Consider the following 18220-nt stretch of genomic DNA (forward strand, 5'->3'; position numbering starts at 1 on the left):
TTGTTTTTATGAGAAAATTAAATACATTATCAACATTCTAACACCTCAAGGATTACTAAAATCTTCTGCCTGGGTATTTTCTTTTAAAATAATGGGAGGAAATATATATTGGAGTTGCAGTTAAAATTCTGTCAGCAGGTTACTTTAACTGCAAGAAAAGATCAAAAGCTGACCATGCCTTATAAGGACATATAACTGTGTGCCTAAGATTAGTGTTCTTTCTTTTCTAATTGCTTTAATTAAGATTTGTTTTGTGTCAGAGTACATGTTAAGTCAAATAACTAAAATGATGATACTTTATATGAAGCAGCTGATATGTATGCAGTTAGCATGCATGCAGCACAGCCTTCTGGCAGCAAATTAATGTCATATTCTATCCGAGCACTAGGGATCTGCATTTCAACCTCTATAATTTCCCCAATGACTTAAAGTAAGCAATTAAATAGAAGTGCAGTTTATTGAAATGGTACTTTTTGAGAAATATTAAATACAATGATATTCATACGTTACATTTTTCTCCCTGTATTTGGCTGACATGTGGTTTATTAGTATGCGCTCAACACTACAATTGAAAGAAAACAGCGCAGAAGATAGTCTTGCTATTATGCTAAACAAGTCTCAGGCTCTGTGGGGATTTTATGAATTACGAATAAGAATAAACGTGAAGTTGCATTTATTGTCTCCAGCCTCATCCATATACTGGTACCTGCTGGTCCCAACAAGAATGCAACTCATTCCAAGGAACAAAATCTGATTATTTGATAGAGCTAAATACACTTTACATCTAAAATAATTTGCTGTATCACATAAACAAAAGCTCTTTTTTATCTGTTGTTGTACTAAACTTTCTTCTTAATAATAGGTTTCTGATACAGCACATCTGTAATTAAAAACTGTGGAGAGTTGATGCTAAGGTGGGTGTTCAAATTTGAGCAGAAGGCAGTGGTTAATCCCAGACCTGTCCTTAGCAGGTATTCATTTAGGCCACAGAAGCTGTGAAGCTTTCCCACTGGAAAAGTGCAAAGTCCTTTTATCAGAATGCAGAACTCTGAACTACAGTTAAGGTCCGGTTGCAGAGGACAATATGACAGACTTGAAGTTTTAGAAGACAGACATACTACTTTAAGACCACACAGAGAGACTTTTTGTAGGTTACTGTTTCATAGAGACAAGAGAGATTAATACATATCAGTTTACGACTATCAGAATTGTCTCAGTCTAATGCTTAAAAATACCGTTTTAGGTTCAAAGGTGAAGGTCAACACAGATTTCCAACAGTAATTCTAAAGAGAGCACCCTTGTCTTTTACTACTAGTAGTTCAGTACACACATTTTGCTGTATTTCTTTTTCATTTGGATATGATTTAGCTTGAAAGCTGACCAAATAATACAAAAAACACTAATTCAGATAATTTAAAACTGAGAATATATCCTATAAACACTGCTGGCTTTTTAAAAGCTCAGTTACTATAATAAAATACAACAACTTAATACAGAGAAAGAGTCAAAATGGAATATAGGAATTTGAAACAATTACTTATTTCAAATTACATCTATCTCCTACTCAAGTTTACAATGACCATGCTGTCACTTGTGAGCACTTAAAAGATATGAGTAAAAAAATTGAACCTATGCTATGAAATTCAAGAGGTGCAGTGGATAAACAAGCATTTTATTCCTGTGGCAAGTCCCTAGATTTACAAGTTAATATAGGAATTGCCATTCATCATGACATAATTAAGATCATGCCTCTCTCCCCATTACTGTCTTTTCTAAAATTTGGCTTTTCATTTGAAAGTGGAAAAAAAAGTAAGAATGTGACAGACTGAAAATGCACTGGTAACAAGCAGATTTCTCGGAGAAAATATCCTAAGGCTTTCTTAATAAGAGATTATTTTCTAGACTACACTGTTTCCCCTATAGTATGATCCTACTATATATCTAAACATCAGTGGAACAGCTAATAATCTTTGTTTATTAAATGCTCAACATTCCATAAAAGTATTTAAAATTAAAACAAAATGATTCAATCAGAATATAAAACCAAAAAATATCAGTTTCTAAAAAACAGTCAGTTAATTTCCATCTCACTGTGTCAATAGTAGCTTTTTGTATAAGGAGAAGATATAAATCACTCCAACAAAACTAGCAATGAGCTCATCAAATTCAAATGCTGCTTTCCATTTATGTATTTTTTATATTAAAGCAATAAACATGGTTCATTTGTCTTCCACTAGATGCCACATTTTTCTGTGCTGTTGCTATGAACTTCAGCCATTAGCTGTGCTCCAAGGTAAACTATATGAACCATCAACAAAAGTGACACCCAATCTATGGAGTTCATATTTTCTCCAGATTATCTATGCTAGTTGACAAGCTGGTAATGAAAAAAATCACACTAAGCAAATGGTTCCTCTAATAACAATAAATTTTCTATAAAATTATGAAGGGTACAAAACGTTTCCTTGCATCTATTTTGTCATGAATTCTAATTAACGCTGTGAAAACCTGAGAGTGCTGGGTCATCACAAGAAGTGCATCGAGGTTTGATTGATAATACAGTGCAAGTTGGCCCATGCTGCCACGATTCTTCTCTCTTAAATTAATGGCCACCCCACCTGCCCTAATCATACAGCCCAAATGATAGTCCCCTTCTTATTTCAATTTTCTGGAGGCAAGGAAAGAGGAAAAGATCAGTCATTTATCTTCTAATAGCTGGATAATAGATCTATCACAACAAAACATCTGCACAAACTCAGTAATTTTTCCACAAAATTGAAGCATTTACCATCATAAAATCAATAAGTTAAGAAAACATTGTCTTACCCACACATTTGGGTTCTAAACTAAAATATTATTTTATCATCTGAAGACTACTGTTGAAGAGTACCCAGCTTTCTTTCCCCATTATGCCCAAATACACTACTTTAGTGTAAGAGTAACATCTTCATCACCAAACCATCACCAATTCCTAGGATGATTTTTTTAATCAAAGGAATGTCACTGAGAAAGAATCTGCACTTTATCTGGTAGCCATGAAGTCTGCAGAAGAAATCTCTATACTCACATATTTGCATCTATACTCACATATTTGCAGAAGGTCTTTTCACCCCCAAAATGGAGTTAAGACAAATAGAAAATTATTATTTATTATTAATAGAAAATTATAACATCAGAACAAAATAATAAATTCATTATAAAAGAGGTATATACCCATACAAAATAAAATCTACTCAAAGCTACAGAGGCAGATCAGCAATATATTTGGGCATTTTTAATATACCCATCATCCATACAACTACATCCCAACTACATCCTGCCTTTCCTATATTGATGAAGTTTTTAATATACTTGGGATACTTTAATTTAGACTGTGGAATGCAAGTCACAAGTTCTTTTTGCTTTACAGCTTTCGATAAGATGCATGATTCATTTTCAATGCCAATATGGATTTTATTTTTCTTTAACCAGCTATAACTCAGATATCATTCATGAACTTGATTTTCATTGTTGTTTACTTAGGATTGTAAAACACACAGGCTGGTAACTACAGTCCTTCACAGTATCTTTTTCTTCCAAAAGGAACTTTTGCAACAAATCTTGCCTTAAACCCCATGTGTTAAAGCTAGGTTAATCACTGAATAGATAAAAGAGAACTAGAGTGAAGCAATACAGAATAGACTAAAAAGAAAAGGGAACTAGTTTGCTCTAAAACACCCAGTTATACTTTCACATATGACTAGCCATATTACTTTCAGAGAAAATAATTTTAGCATAGAATACAAGCATAGTCTTATCTTTCCTTCTACATAAAATTGCATCAGCTGCTCAGCTACCTAGAATTACTAGAAAAACAAAAGGAGCAGGTATTCAAGCTCTTGTACCTGCTTATCAAAATGTTAGCTACTTGTAAAGGAAGGGTAAAAACGTAACTAGGAGTTTATAAGCCTCAATAATAAAAATACTTGTAAACTTCTGTTTAAAATTTAAATACACTTGCAAAAAGTCACAGATTTGTTGATAGACTCTAATTCCTAATCAGCTACCCTTGAGGGTATGTTAACAATGGCTTGCACTTGATAATTTTGCATTTTAGATTAACCAAGAGCTTGCGTTTTAATTGAATCTTTGTGTTAAGACACTCTAGGAGTAGAGTGATTTTTCATTTATCTCACCAGAAATTTTAATGAAGTGCTGGGTTAAGGTTACATCTCATCTCAATTTAAGTTTTGCTTACCTCAGCTTATATTAAAATTTACTGCTGATTGAGATCTAAAAAAACCCTACATCTCATACTGTCTAAAAATGACTTAATTCTACTATAGTAAAATTCTCCTCCAGATAATGTCTTGCTATTTCAAATGTAAAATTACTCTGGCTAATTGAAATACATTGTGTCTTTTCTGTGCAACAAAAACTGCATTAAAAACATACAACAGCAAGTTCTCTCTGAAAAAACTTCCTGATTTACAGAAATTTAGAGGCATCTACACTTACTTGCTATTCTATCTCTAACATAGAGATTACGCCAGTAAATTTCAAAAATCCTGCTTGAGGTCAAATAGCTACGGAAAATAAACGGAGTTTGAGTAAAAGTTTCCTTTTCAATAAAGTACAGTGTCAAATATCACTCAAGTAATATTAGACTGTTATATACCTAGTTAATATTACTAATTACATTCTCCCTCCAAACATGGATTAAAAAAATCAAACTGATTGAAAGAAAAAATATTTAAAACATTATCATCAAAATAACCAATAATCAATCAACAGTAGATTATTTCAGATACAGTGGTTAACATATTATGGCTTGTCTGAGAATTATCAGCCCTTAAGTACATAGAAGTGCAAAAAGTAACTTGACATTTCCCTCAAGTGAACAAAAGTGGAAAACCATTGATATTCAACTAAGTCACTAGGACTCTCCCATTCAGGTAAAAAACTATTTAATGAACACACTGATTTGCTGCCATTAGATTAGAGTTAGCAAGAGGTGGCAACTAATATTAATGTAAGGGAATAGCTCTGCATTTAAGTAGAAGGAATCCAAAGGTCAGTGTCAAACATTTGTGGTTCCAGTTACACATTATTACCCTACAGATTTCAGGCACTTTGACTGTCAAACAGGGAAAAGGAACTGCAAAAAGCTGAGACATTCCACTAATCAAATGCAGGCACTTCATAAGTCTATGACCAAAAGCTGTTGTTTTACAGTTTGGTCCCATTTGAAGAATTCAAATGGCTGCAAACGGACCTAATTTTCTTCAGCAAGACTGTAAAATACATAAAAAAAGACAAACACTTTTAGAAAGTATGTTGAAGGAGCTTTTTCTTTTAGGCTAAGTATGAAGTAAAGCTTCCCTCAAAGAATTCAAAAAGATGAATCAAATTAACACAAATTTCCCCAGGATGCATCCTCATTAAACCTATAAAGTTGACAGCCTAAGGCCACACCTGTACTTAAGGACCACCACCTATAAGCAGCTGCATCTCCTCCAATTTTAAAGGCTGAATCAAGCAACAAATGGCACTCTTGATTTCCCCACTGTGAGCAAATTGCTCTTTTCCAATTAGGGGCAAAGAATAAGCTTATTCAGATTGGAGTTACCTGCTAACAAAACACTTGTGCACTATGCACGTTCTGTTAGTAAATGTGGAAGCTTTCTGGGAATATTCAGTGATAAGTGACAAAAGATAACTACTTAAGATAAAGCTTTGCCATGCTAAAGTAGTCCTTACAAGGCTATGAAAGATCAAATGGAGACTGATCCATTTTTGACCACCACAAGCTGTGGAGTCTGGGGTGAAAGAGCACAATTAGATGTAGTGAGCCTTAAAGAGAGATCTGTATGTTTTCTTTCTGAAATAATTAGTCTTCATATTAGTTCTCAAAATAGTAAGACTTCAGAAGCTGATATGTCAGCTCAGACTGGAATCAGGTCTCACTAGCGAATAGACATAGAGGGATCAAAGGGAGTAAAAAGTTGTTGCAGTTAACCAAGTATGTCTCCAAACCAACCCAGCAGACCTAAGTCCAGTCTATCATTTTCAGCTACTGCTTCAGCTGGTATGTTTGTAAGTATGGTGTCCAATACACAGTGTATGCGCCCAATAGGCAATGAGCCCATTATCTCCCCTTAAGTAATTCCAAATTCCAAGGAGACAAAAGATCCAAATCTACTCTATACTTTTTTTTGTTAAAGTAAATGTGTAAATGACTAGGCATGGGATAACCATTTACCATATGCTATAAGGCCCAGGAGTACAAACTCAGGGATTTTACTTTTTTGGGGGTATTTTTTAGCCCTTTATTCCTCCACTGGTACTAACCACCTAATCCCACATTCACAGACTGCATGTATACCATGAGCACGAACCATGAAATAAAATACATGAAGAACCACTGCAGGTGTAGCTTCACACAAGCTCAAGGCCTCTGTCAAATCAAGCACAGATGCAGTCAGGAGACCTAACCGATTTACCGTCTGCTGAACCACTAAGCTCTAACACACCTCTTTCAGAAACCCTTCGGTGGCAGTTACAGGATGTCTTTTAGCCAACAGAACCTTTTATGCTTTGAACACCTTGACAGTCCTGGATACTGTATCCTGGAGGATACAGTTGTGTTACAAAAACACTTGGAAAATAGCAGATGGAGGAATACACTACCTGGTACCTAGTAAAATTTTCACATAGTCAAAAAGGATTACGTACAATTAATTAGTGATCTGAACAAGAAGAACATGAGAATGTTTTAATTCACAAATCCGGTTTCTCTTTGAAATCTAACATTGATTCTTTGGTCAATTATCTTTCTAGTTCACAAGTGGGAAACTTATCTGCAAAACAAAATGAACTAAAGATTGTGAGACATTCAGGAGTACATATGGAAAACCTGTAGCTATATAGGGCAGGTTAAATATAACAGGAGTGTTAAATTTACAGAAATTATGCCAGAACATCTCTTATTTACCAGAGTGGAAATAGAGATACTGGCAAGAACAAACTGCACAGCAAATATAATTTTTTAAGAACCATACACACTGCAAGATAGATGGACGTCAATAGGCACACTGTGCACCATACACAAGTAATTTATTCCTACACTACTACAAACTAACTGAAATTATCAAACTAATTTCCCAATGAAAAAGTGCATATGAAAATTTATAAACACTCGCACACTGATTCATATTATTATATAACTTTGATTTTCAAAATAAAGTTTAAAGAAGCATACATAAAACACATGCTAACAAAAACATTAATTAACGGCCTCATGATGCAAGTAAAACTACATCTTATTAAAGGATAGTCACTATTACATTCATACTATAAATGCATAAATACACAATGATTCTTATGTCTAAAAACATATAAAGCCACATTGGCAAGGGTTAGGAAAGTGTATTACTTACTGCTGAATGACAGTCTCAGGAGTAAACTCTATAAAAATATAGGCATAAGTCACAAATCTGTTTCTTACCGTACTTCTATCCTTCAAAAGCTTTTCTATCACTTCAATCAACATTTCCTTTTGCTCTGGATCAAGACTAGGAAAAAAAATAAAATTATTTTAACTAATTTGGTCAGACATATCCAAAATTAAAGCAGGTTTGATTTTTGACCTTTAGACACAAACTAGCAACAAAGAACTTTGAAGAAACCACTTCCAGAAAAAATCAAGTATTCCAAAGAACACACTGTAAAAGAACTTGACTGAAAGTAAGTTAGGAGGACAAAATTAAATTAAAAATATAATTTTATCTTAGACCCTTTATGTATATTCTATAAGAAACTTAAACTCATAAAAAACCATTAAGACAGGCTAACCAACATCACAGAGAACTTGACTGAACTTCAGATGCTACATGACAAGGTTCTCACTGCTCTTGCAGAAATTAATTTCAGCATGAATATAATTCAGAGGTGAATGAACATCAGGACAAAGATTCATACTTTTATTATCTAATTATCAACATAAAGCTTTGAATAAGACACTTCAACCACTTTTAAGTTAACCTCTAGTTTTAGTCAGAAGTATTGGAACTCAGAAATGTGGATGTGGTATTCAAGTGTACCTATACAAAGCTGGTGTGCAAGCTAATGGACAACAGACTGCTTGAAGTCCAAAATAGCAAAAGCAGAGGAAAAGCAAAACTTGCAAGCAACAACCTTTTCACATCACAAGAGCAGAGAAAAATTTGCCAGAGACATCCACTATTGTCAAACTTGCTTCTTAGGCAAGTAAGGACAAACTTTTCATTCCAGCTGCTTCCCCTTCATGGATCTATACAGCACAGAAGAATTTAAAGCCAAGTCAAAAGAAAATAGAAAATGAATACAAAGACCCTTAGAGATGTGTAGTTCTGTGCCTTTGAAAAGTCATTTCAACATGGATACAATTATAGATAAGTGAGGGAGTATTTGGTCATTATTGCATACTTCAGTTTTAATGCTGAGTGATCGATTGCCCTAATGCACAGTATATTATTCCAGGTACAGATTCACAAAGTCATTATCTGGCTGAGTACTACTTCACTAAGATTTTAAGACCTAGCAACATCAGACCATGCAAAATGAGTAACAAAAATTTGTAAGAAGCCACCATCATCATAAGCAACACAACAGTACTTTGTTCTCTAAGTATTTTCATGATCACTTTTGACTGCAACTTCTATTTTTGTAAAAGGAGTTTTACTGGATCTTCTGTCAAGGACCAAAACCTTTAAAGGAAAAGCTAAAAGTCTCTCAAAAAGGTTATATTTCAAATTTTTAAAAACTGGCAGAAAATTTAGAGAGAAAGGAATACTTAAAGCTAGAAAACTTCAGCAAAACCATTTATTTATGTGATCAAGAAAGTCTTCAGAAAGGCGTGAATGAATGAATTCACATTCCTCCCCCTTCACTGTCCTGATATTTAAGACAAGGAAGGGACCATTTTCAAAGAGAAAATAAAAGAAGAGGCCAAAGAGATCTGTGATTTCCTCCCATTATGTCATCTAGTACTAGTATGGAACCTACTAATACTAGTGATGGGAAGCAGTCCTTCTCCAAACCTCACTGCAAACACAGTACAGTTTTCAGCTGATAGACAGAAACTACTAGTATCTTTAAAATGCACTCTTAAATAAAGTAAGCAAAAGGTCTGACATCTGTAGTGATGAAATTACTTCAACATACCTCGCAATGTTGACTATATTGGACACAAACATTGCTGTTCAGACTATGTCTGAAATCTTTTCTGTTTGATATGTAAACTTCCTGCAGCTAGGATTAACTGAACTGCTAATAAACAGCTCTTCTAGGGCAGATATCCATCCAAACACCATGACACTAAACACAGGGAAGACTGGAGTATCGAACTTGCATCCAGAGCCCTGACTAGAGTACTAACTGAAATACAGAACTATCAAACAGGCAGAGAATCTGGGAAAACCAAAAAGCAAATGGAGCATACAAACATATTAGAATAAACAGTTACTACTTCTTATTCAAATGGCTGCAGAAGATGGAGTAGCTAGATGTAGGAGAGTGTATTAACTGTTGAGTTTTACTTAAAAAATCCAAAAATTTCCTCTAGATTCTGATTCTGACCAACTTAAAAATAAGTATTCTGAAATGACTTACTTGTTGCAGTAGGCCAATAGTTAGCCTTGCCACCAATGTATGATCAGTAATGCAATGATTCAGTATTGCTGAATTATCTAGCTATCAGTCATTAACTTTTTTAAACAAAGTATACAAAGACAGCTTGTTAACTACTACCTAATTCTTACTTTCTGCCAAGCCAACCGAGTCTGCCTGTGGGCAGGTTAATTTGATAACCTCTTCACCAGTTTCCAATACTGTTGCTTCCTCCAGTGACCAAGAAAATTATATTCTCTCCCTTGGTTCCACGGTTAACTAGCACTATGAGATACAGCATTTGTACTAGTAAGTTTTGAAAATGTGAAAATAAAAGTTCACATGCTTTTTATAAACAGCTCTCAAATCCTACTACTAAGGACACAATTTTTAACTCCAGCTCCACTCAGAAGTAATCATGAAGCTTACTCTAGTCCAGGTAAGGAGGAATTTCCAGCTACAGCAGCTCAAAATCTTGCATCATGATACTTAGGATGCTTGCATGAAGACAGCTTTTGAAGGATGCACCCTCTGAGGCCGTCTGAACCATTAAGGAAACAGAACATCAGTTTCACTAGTTTTCCTTTGTCATGTAAGCTCCATGCCCATTTCACTACCACTAGGAATACATGGAAAATAGAAGGACATAGGCCAGTTTCTCCAGATTCTGTTACTGTGTTTTTTACCTGATTCAGAACCTCTAACATCTCTTAACCTCCACTTTTTGGAATTGGTGAAATAAAAGTGAAGTAGTAGAATAAATGCCTGAAAATGTTTTGTAAAGGTACAGGTTCTGTTGACTCCACCTCTGCAAACCAGTACCCACATCTTTATAAGAACTCTTACAAAGCAAGAATTTCTGAAGTAAGAAGATCTGAAAGATTTTGACTTGCACAGATAAAATTTCTAGAAGTTAGCATTCTTTTGTCACATGTGCCGCAAATTACTTTCAGGCAAATGCCCAAGGATGAAAGATACCTACTTGAAACATAGATTCTGAGAATACCCATCAAAACAGTTGTTACACAGATGAAAATAACTAGTATCTTAAAAAACTAGTCTAGCAATTATTATTAGCAATTAAAAAACTAAGTCTAGCAATCAAGAGAACTGCCTGAATCACAACCAAACCTGCTGAGTGAAGAATGTCTACACCCACCCCACCCTTTTAAAGAAATAGATCTGAGACATGCTAAATTCAATTCAATTCAGTAGTCTTTATAAACGTAGCCCACAACTATTGCAAATTGTTTTTCAGTAATTGCCAGAATCACTTACCTGTACAGTTTTTGGATTGCATGGGCTGCATTTTTTCTCACATAAGGAGATAAATCAGAAGAGGCTTCCTTAATAGCAAGCATCATAATAGGAACAATAATTGGGACACGTATACTGGATAAAACTCTTAAAGCACTTGCACGGATTAACTGATTAGGATCCTAAAAAACAGGAGTGAAGGGGTGAAATAAAATAAGATAGTGCAGAAACAAGTCATTAAATACACTGCTGTGCTTACACTAATTAGTGATGACACATTAAAACATGTAAATCTAAGTCAGACTTGCAAGTGAAGGCCATGCTATAATAATTTCTTCACACAATTCCAAAACAAAAAAAAAAGTAAAACAAATAAAGAAAGAGAACATTAAACATTATGAAAATATTAAAATTTTATAAAGGAAAACATTAACATCATGCAATTTTCCAGAAAAAATATGTTAATTGTGGATAAAATATTAATATTTTATTTAATAATCTTATACATTTGCTGCAATCCAAGTGGAATTCAGATATTCTGAGAGAAACACTAACTCAATTTTAATACCTATATTTACAAAATGTCAAATAAAAATGTTGTTCTCAGTTGTGACATTTCCATTCAAGTTCTTGACAAAATATTCTATGCTTTATTGCAAGATGTAAACTGAAGCCAGTAACAAAAATAATTTCAAAGAACATGTCAAAATATTCGGCTAAATGTTTTGAGACTTCTTTCTATTTCTTATCCTCTCTTCTTCTGCCTCAGTTCTTGGTCAATTTTACAACACTATGGTTAGCCTGGAGATCCAACACATCTGTATTTGGACGAACTATTATGTAAACGTATCCATTAATCATGGGGTTTGGAACACAAGGGAAAAATGTTGCTTAATCAAGTACTAAATCCCCTGAAATCTAGCAAAGTGAAATTGCAGTATCAGTAATTCACTATACTTTAGAGTGTCTTGCAATAAGATAAACTCCCAAAGAACATTTCTCCCAAGGACTGAGAGCTGGCAACACTTATTTTCAGACTTGTATTACCTAATTATCAATTAATCTAAGATCTCAAAATCCTTACATTTTAGAAGCTTCTAAGTACTAAGTATCTGGATGGTAAAAGCTCTTTATTTGACTGTTTTTGGAAAAATATCTTGTTCCTGCTAGAGTCTGCATAGCTCATCTGCAGCCACTTTAGTTTAAAATAAAAAGTTCCTTCAACAGAGGGAGGTAAAAGAAAATCTCCACACATAAAGCCAAATTATAATCATTATAAAATGAGAAACAAAACATTACAAAACATGAACAGAGACCTATCTTTCATAGCAGGCGTAGTAATTTCTTTAGTTGCTGACAATCTCCACTATTTGGTGTCTACCCCCTTGTCACAGCACCAGTTCTTTTTTTGCTACTCAGCCACAACATTATCACTCCTCCCTCTGCACTCATTACTCACAGCTTTTAAAAGAGTTATGCCATGAGGAGTGTTCACTGTATACATATATCACAAAAAACACTGGATACAAAGTCATTTGAATTCTAGCTTTTTGTGGCAGTCAGAGATAGTGAAGGCAGTACATATGGCATTGAGATGAAAGTTCAAGGGAAGGGGACAGAAAACTCTCTAGTCAATGTGGGATCCTCCTACAGCTGCACAACTGGTGCTCTGATTGCAACATTCTCCAACAAGATGCAAGGTGTGGGTTAAGTAACATAACTGAAATGAGCCTAGAATACAAGAAGAGTACACAAAAAACCCAATCTTCTCTTATTTTAAAAACTGGCCAAATTTCAGAACAGAAACTTAATAAATCTTTCTTCTCTCCACAGTCACACTTCAAAGGCAATCCTAAACTTTGCTGTCTAGTCCCATTTCTCATTGTTATCTCATTTGAAACAAGAGTACAAAAAGCTATTTTTTCAGTGTTTTTAATGAAAAAGTACTATGTGCAAGACACTGAAAATTTTAATTTAGGTACTACTGTCTTCCTTATGTTTCAGTTCTCTGTTGTACACAAAGCTCATTTTTTTACATAAACTAAAAGGAACATAGGTGGTTCATGGTAATAATGGGGTCTTTTTTCCATACATACAAGTTACATTGGAATGAGAAAAGTCGTTCCAGAAATTGTTTGGCATGTGGATTTGAAAGCACCATTCTGCTGTTTTTCTTTAGTGAAGCAATTTTACGTCTTTCAGGCTTACTTAGCTGCTTGACAAGGTTTGAGATAGCAGAAAAAAAATACATCGATCACGTAACTTAAAACTACTTTAGCAGATATAGATATTTACATGCTTTAATTTACCATACTACACTCACACAGATATATTTTTTTGTGCTACCAGCTCAGAATTCTCCAGAAAATATTATTTAGTAGTCACTCACTTTCAAAGCACGCTGGAAAGTACTGATGGACAATAATGCTAGATCTTGCTGCTCCTCTGCGTAGCGCATCAGATAAACATACACAAGCTTTTTTATCTGAAAAGAAAAAACACAGTGAATTTCACTATGAGAAAGTTTTACAATTCTATAAAACTAGGTTCTAGATTTCACATTTTTACCAACATTTTCTTCTAAGAAAAAGATAATAGATCCCAGGGCTTCTCCCAAAGTCTTATGAAACGCCTGAGGTGCTGCAATGCTATCTTATTAATGAAACAGTCAGATGAAGACTAGTAACACAGAGTTCTGCTTTATATTATTAACTAGTAAATTAAGACTATAATAAACTAAGATGCTGACATGGGGAAACTGATCACTTGAGCACACTTGGTTTTTTCTTATAGAAAATAGTTTAAAGTGAAATAGCCAAGAATTTCAACAAGACCATTTTATTTTACCCTGAAACTCAAAATAAATTACTTTAACACATTTGAAAGTGAATATAACTTAAAGTTGAACTGTGGTAACTTACCCCTTTCAAATCTGATTAAAAGAGCATTTATCTTGGATAAAAACAAAGGATGTTAGACTCACCTCTGCATGACTACAAGCATTCAAAGGATGCAATATAAGCAAAGCATACTACAAAGGATGCAATGTCCAAAGATTAAGAAAACCTCAGTATCATTTTGGGGAGGAGGGGATTCAATTTAGTTCACTTTACCCCTCATACCCACGAAGCAGTGAAAACATTTTCTTACATTTGAGTAGTAAACTGACTGTTGGGGTTTATAATGGAAAATTCTGAAAGACCCTCAACTACAGCTGTGCTAATAATTACTGTCACTATCACAAGATCTATCTTTGTGCCAATTCTGGCAAAAACCCATAATATTAAATCACAGAAGGTTACACCACGCTAAATTATTTTTGTTCAGTTAGAGAAGTAGCAATCAACATTGACCACAAGAGGCCTGTGCACTGAATGCCTGCAGGTGTGCAAAGAAAGCCTCCTTTCCTTGAAACCACTCTGTGACTAGAAATGGAAGCACTCAGAGCTCCGTGACTACACTATTCTTTTACCATTTACCTTCATTCAATGTTAAAATGCTCTGTTCTATAAACCTTAATCATAACAGGGGCACATTAGGCTTGAGGAACACAGGCAGATTTGTTTAATTAATTTATCAATATAAGCACATCAAAATCCATGAATTATTGATGAAGACTTAATTTTTTTTCTATACCACCAATTGTTTATTAGGTCACTTTTTGTATCCTTACCAACCATGACTTAGTGCACATAATCAAGCTGAGGTCAGCATGCACTTACAACAAAAAAATCATAAGGCACTTCTATAAACAATAAGGTGCCCTTTGCATCTCTTCAAATAAATCAACATATTATACCACCTCTTCATCTCCATTTTCCTGCATCAGAGCACTGAGCCCTGATTTTTAAAAAATATAGCAGCCATTTCTGGGCAGAAAATTCTGGAAAATGGCATGGATACAAGTCACAGAATTGCAGAATGCTCTGAGTTGGAGGGGACCACAAGGATCATTCAGTCCAACTCTTCAACAAATGGCCTATACAGGGATGGAACTCACAACTTTGGTGTTTTTTGCACCATGCCCTAGCCAACTGAGCTACTCTCAGGGTTACTCAGATAAATCAATGTATTTTATGCTACTGCATTGCTGCAACTTGTACAAACAGATTTGGTTAAGAATTCTTCGGAACAGGGAAAAAGTTAGCAAAACATTTTCAGGAAACAGGATCAATGCACTAAGGATCTGACTTAATCTAGTAATTTCTCATAAAACATCCTATGTAACGGACCATGATAAAGCTTCTGAGACAGAAAAGGTCTAACTAGATGGCTGCAAGTACATCTAAACTACAACCTAAACTTGTCATTTAACTCAAATTGATAGAGAAATTTGTCAGATGGCTTTACTAATTGTCCTGATCTCTGTTCAGTTTAACAGTCTCTTCCTGCACAAATATGTTAGTATTAAGTGGTGGAAAAATGAGTAAGTAGGGAAGTTTAACTACAGCACAGATGATGACATGTGAGATCACATAATTGTCTATTTGTTTTAAAATAGGAGAAAAGGTCCATAAAATATAAACAGTGAAAAGCTTCTACTAATAATGTTTGGTTATGTGATAAGACCTCATCTTCACCCACAAAGCATCCCTCCCACAAGGGGGATGGAGGGATGAGTGCACACAACATCCTGCTCTAGTTTCACCCAAGCCCATGACAGGAACCATCAGCTCAGAGATGCATAAAGAAACAAAATAATAGGAGGGAAAACAAATTCAGGACTCAGAGAAAGGATACCCTGTCACACTCCTCTCAGAAAAACCTCAGGAGGGCTGCAGCTCTTATGCCCAGGTGTTAATACCACCAAAAGTCAACAAAGACTAGAGCACCTTTCAGGCTGAAGGTGTTTACATGTAAGAAATGGGAAACAGATGAAAAGTATTTTAGACATGACATGGGATGTTCTGGGGAAGAACTAAAGTGAAGGAGAAGCAAGGGAAATCTACATGATCTGGAAAGTAATAAGTCAGGGATAAGAGGGCTGAGCAGTTTGATAATTGGTACATCTATCCTTCTGTTCTCTGCATGTGAATAGCACAATCTGTTGCATTGCCTCATTAAATTTCATTTTGAACTGTTTTCTTTATTTGGTGTGAAGATGCATTCATGTGCCTACAACTACAGGCAGGCCACAGGCTGGAGGGCTGCTATGTCCATGGGCACCAGCAACTAGAGAGATGAGAGTGAGGGGATTAAAGTATGACTCCAGCATCTGCAATGTTAGATCAAGCAATAGGGATCTCTAAGTCCAAGGTGGCCAGCATCTGGAAAAAGTCAGGGTCTGGCTGCCAGCACCTAGTCTGGGACCACAAGCTAGATGGCCCCATGAGCATGTGTGTAACTGAAGAGACCAGAATATGTGAAACCAAGCACAAGCCAATTTGTCTGTGGTGCATCAAGCTGCACCAGCTAACAAGTGGGTGAAGTAGTCTGGGAAGGAAGTAGGTGTCGGTGTGAACATATATGGGCAAGACCACAGGAGGGGCTGGCTATGCCACAGACCAGTGAAGTCTCATCCAGATGCAAGGAAAGCCCATGGGCTTTGGGTCTCTAGGGGCAAGAACCATGATTTTTTGTGCATCTCTTCAAGGGCACAACCACAGGAGTTTAGATAGTAGAGGAGCAAGAAAGTTCTGGCCAGATCCACCTGTATGTGCACAGAGGTGCACACACCTGTGTGTCCAAGGGCAAGTCCATAAGGGAGCAGGAGAGTCCTGGTTTAGAGGGATTTCTGTGTGTAAAGACATTTGTACCAGCAAACCAGAAAGGGCTACAGCCTTAGGGGCTCATATGCCCAGGTGCCATCATCAGGGGCGACTGAGATCCATGGGCCAGACACTGGGCAGACTCCATGAGGATGAACACTGCACATATACACACATTCCCACTAGCAGACCATCTTGAACTGCCAAGCTGCTGACACTGTTTGTGTTCACCTGAATATCCCGTGATAATTTACATGAGTGCCTCTCTACATGCATATTTGTTCTGTATATGTACAGATACAATATTTACATGTATGTGCACACCTACCAGGAATACAGTCTCAGCTTCACTACTGGTCGGGTTAAAAGCCTTGAACTAGGAGAGTCTTGCTTCTATCAGACTAGAGGCTCCAGATCTAACAGTTAAAAGCACTCCAGATAAATAATATTGTTTAAGGCACTTGTCTTTGTGTAAGGTCTCCCTGTTAAAAATTTCACTTAAGACTACTCATAAACATACTTACAAACATAAATTACATTTTAACAGAATATTTAACTAGTCTGATTTCTTACCCACATCTTTTTACTGCCTGTCACTAAAAGTACAATTACAACTTCTAAAATTATTTTAATACAGTAAATTCCTGAAAGACTCTAAATTAGCATCTTTGCACATTTCCTCCTCCTTGGCTTACCAGAGCTCAATACTTGGCCTTGACCAAATACATCCACTCTCTCAAAGAACAAAAAATCCCGAAGATTTCAAAGTAGTAACTAAAAAAGAATAATTTCTTCAAAGCTAAAATTAAACTCAAAGTTGACTATTACTATCCATCCATGTAAATAAGGAAGAAAACTGATGTTTCATCCATTATATCACAGCATGTTAGAGTGAGAAAAGAGTTTGCTGAGGCCATTACTATTGGAAATATAATCTTTAGTGCCATAAGCCAGGGAAAAAAATATTTTTTGTTCCTACTAATAATAAAAATATAATAATAAATAATAAAGTCTGAAGTACACATTTTCAGAAGAGGACAGAAAAATTGAAGCATGCATTCAAATTATTTCTCTCCTTAAAGCCCAATACTTCAAACAACTGTTGCCCACGTTTTTTAAAAATTACAGTCCTGAGCAGTAGGAAGTAACTAAAGTCCTTGCATGTTCACTCTACTTTCATCAAACTGATGCTTGTTAGGCACCATGAGGTCTCAAACTACAAATTTACAGATGCTATTTTTATCAAAATCTTATTTGTAAAGTCGACTATAACTGTGACACTTCTGCAGGGAAGCCATCAGAGTATGCGCAGTAATGCTAGTGAGCATCAGAGTTACATTTTCTACATACACCCTGTGGTTATACAAGAGTAACCCTGTGGATTTAAACACATCATCCTTTAACAGAACCTCAAATTTTTAGCATTCTGTAAATCTGAATTTTCACAAGTCCAGGATGGACTTTTGCCCTTTGCTTTCTTAAAAGAAACAACAACAAAAAAAAAGATACAGAAGCAAGCTACTTTGTGTCTAATAACACCCAATACAGATGCAAGAACACACTTTTTTTTTTACCCCGACATTACCTTTCAGCTTTGATCTGCAACAGATGTTTAAAAATACAATGTA

The 18220-nt window shown here is 35.4% G+C and overlaps 1 protein-coding gene across 5 annotated transcripts in view; it reads right to left on the reverse strand.

The window, feature by feature from the left end:
• The window catches only part of AP3B1 (adaptor related protein complex 3 subunit beta 1), a 152124-nt gene that overhangs the window by 114074 nt on the left and 19830 nt on the right, over positions 1 to 18220 (reverse strand). For all 5 annotated transcript variants that reach the window (XR_013179791.1, XM_054652874.2, XM_077171253.1 and 2 more), the window contains exons 4-6: positions 13274 to 13369; positions 10906 to 11066; positions 7487 to 7553 (exon numbers count right to left, since the gene is read on the reverse strand). Coding sequence is in view for 4 of the 5 variants with exons in the window: in XM_054652874.2 (XP_054508849.2) it covers positions 7487 to 7553; positions 10906 to 11066; positions 13274 to 13369 (324 nt within the window). In the remaining variant the exon portion in view is untranslated. The remainder of the gene's footprint in view (positions 1 to 7486; positions 7554 to 10905; positions 11067 to 13273; positions 13370 to 18220) is intronic.

This window comes from Agelaius phoeniceus, chromosome Z (assembly GCF_051311805.1).
Source record: "Agelaius phoeniceus isolate bAgePho1 chromosome Z, bAgePho1.hap1, whole genome shotgun sequence".
In the NCBI taxonomy this organism is placed as follows: domain Eukaryota; kingdom Metazoa; phylum Chordata; class Aves; order Passeriformes; family Icteridae; genus Agelaius; species Agelaius phoeniceus.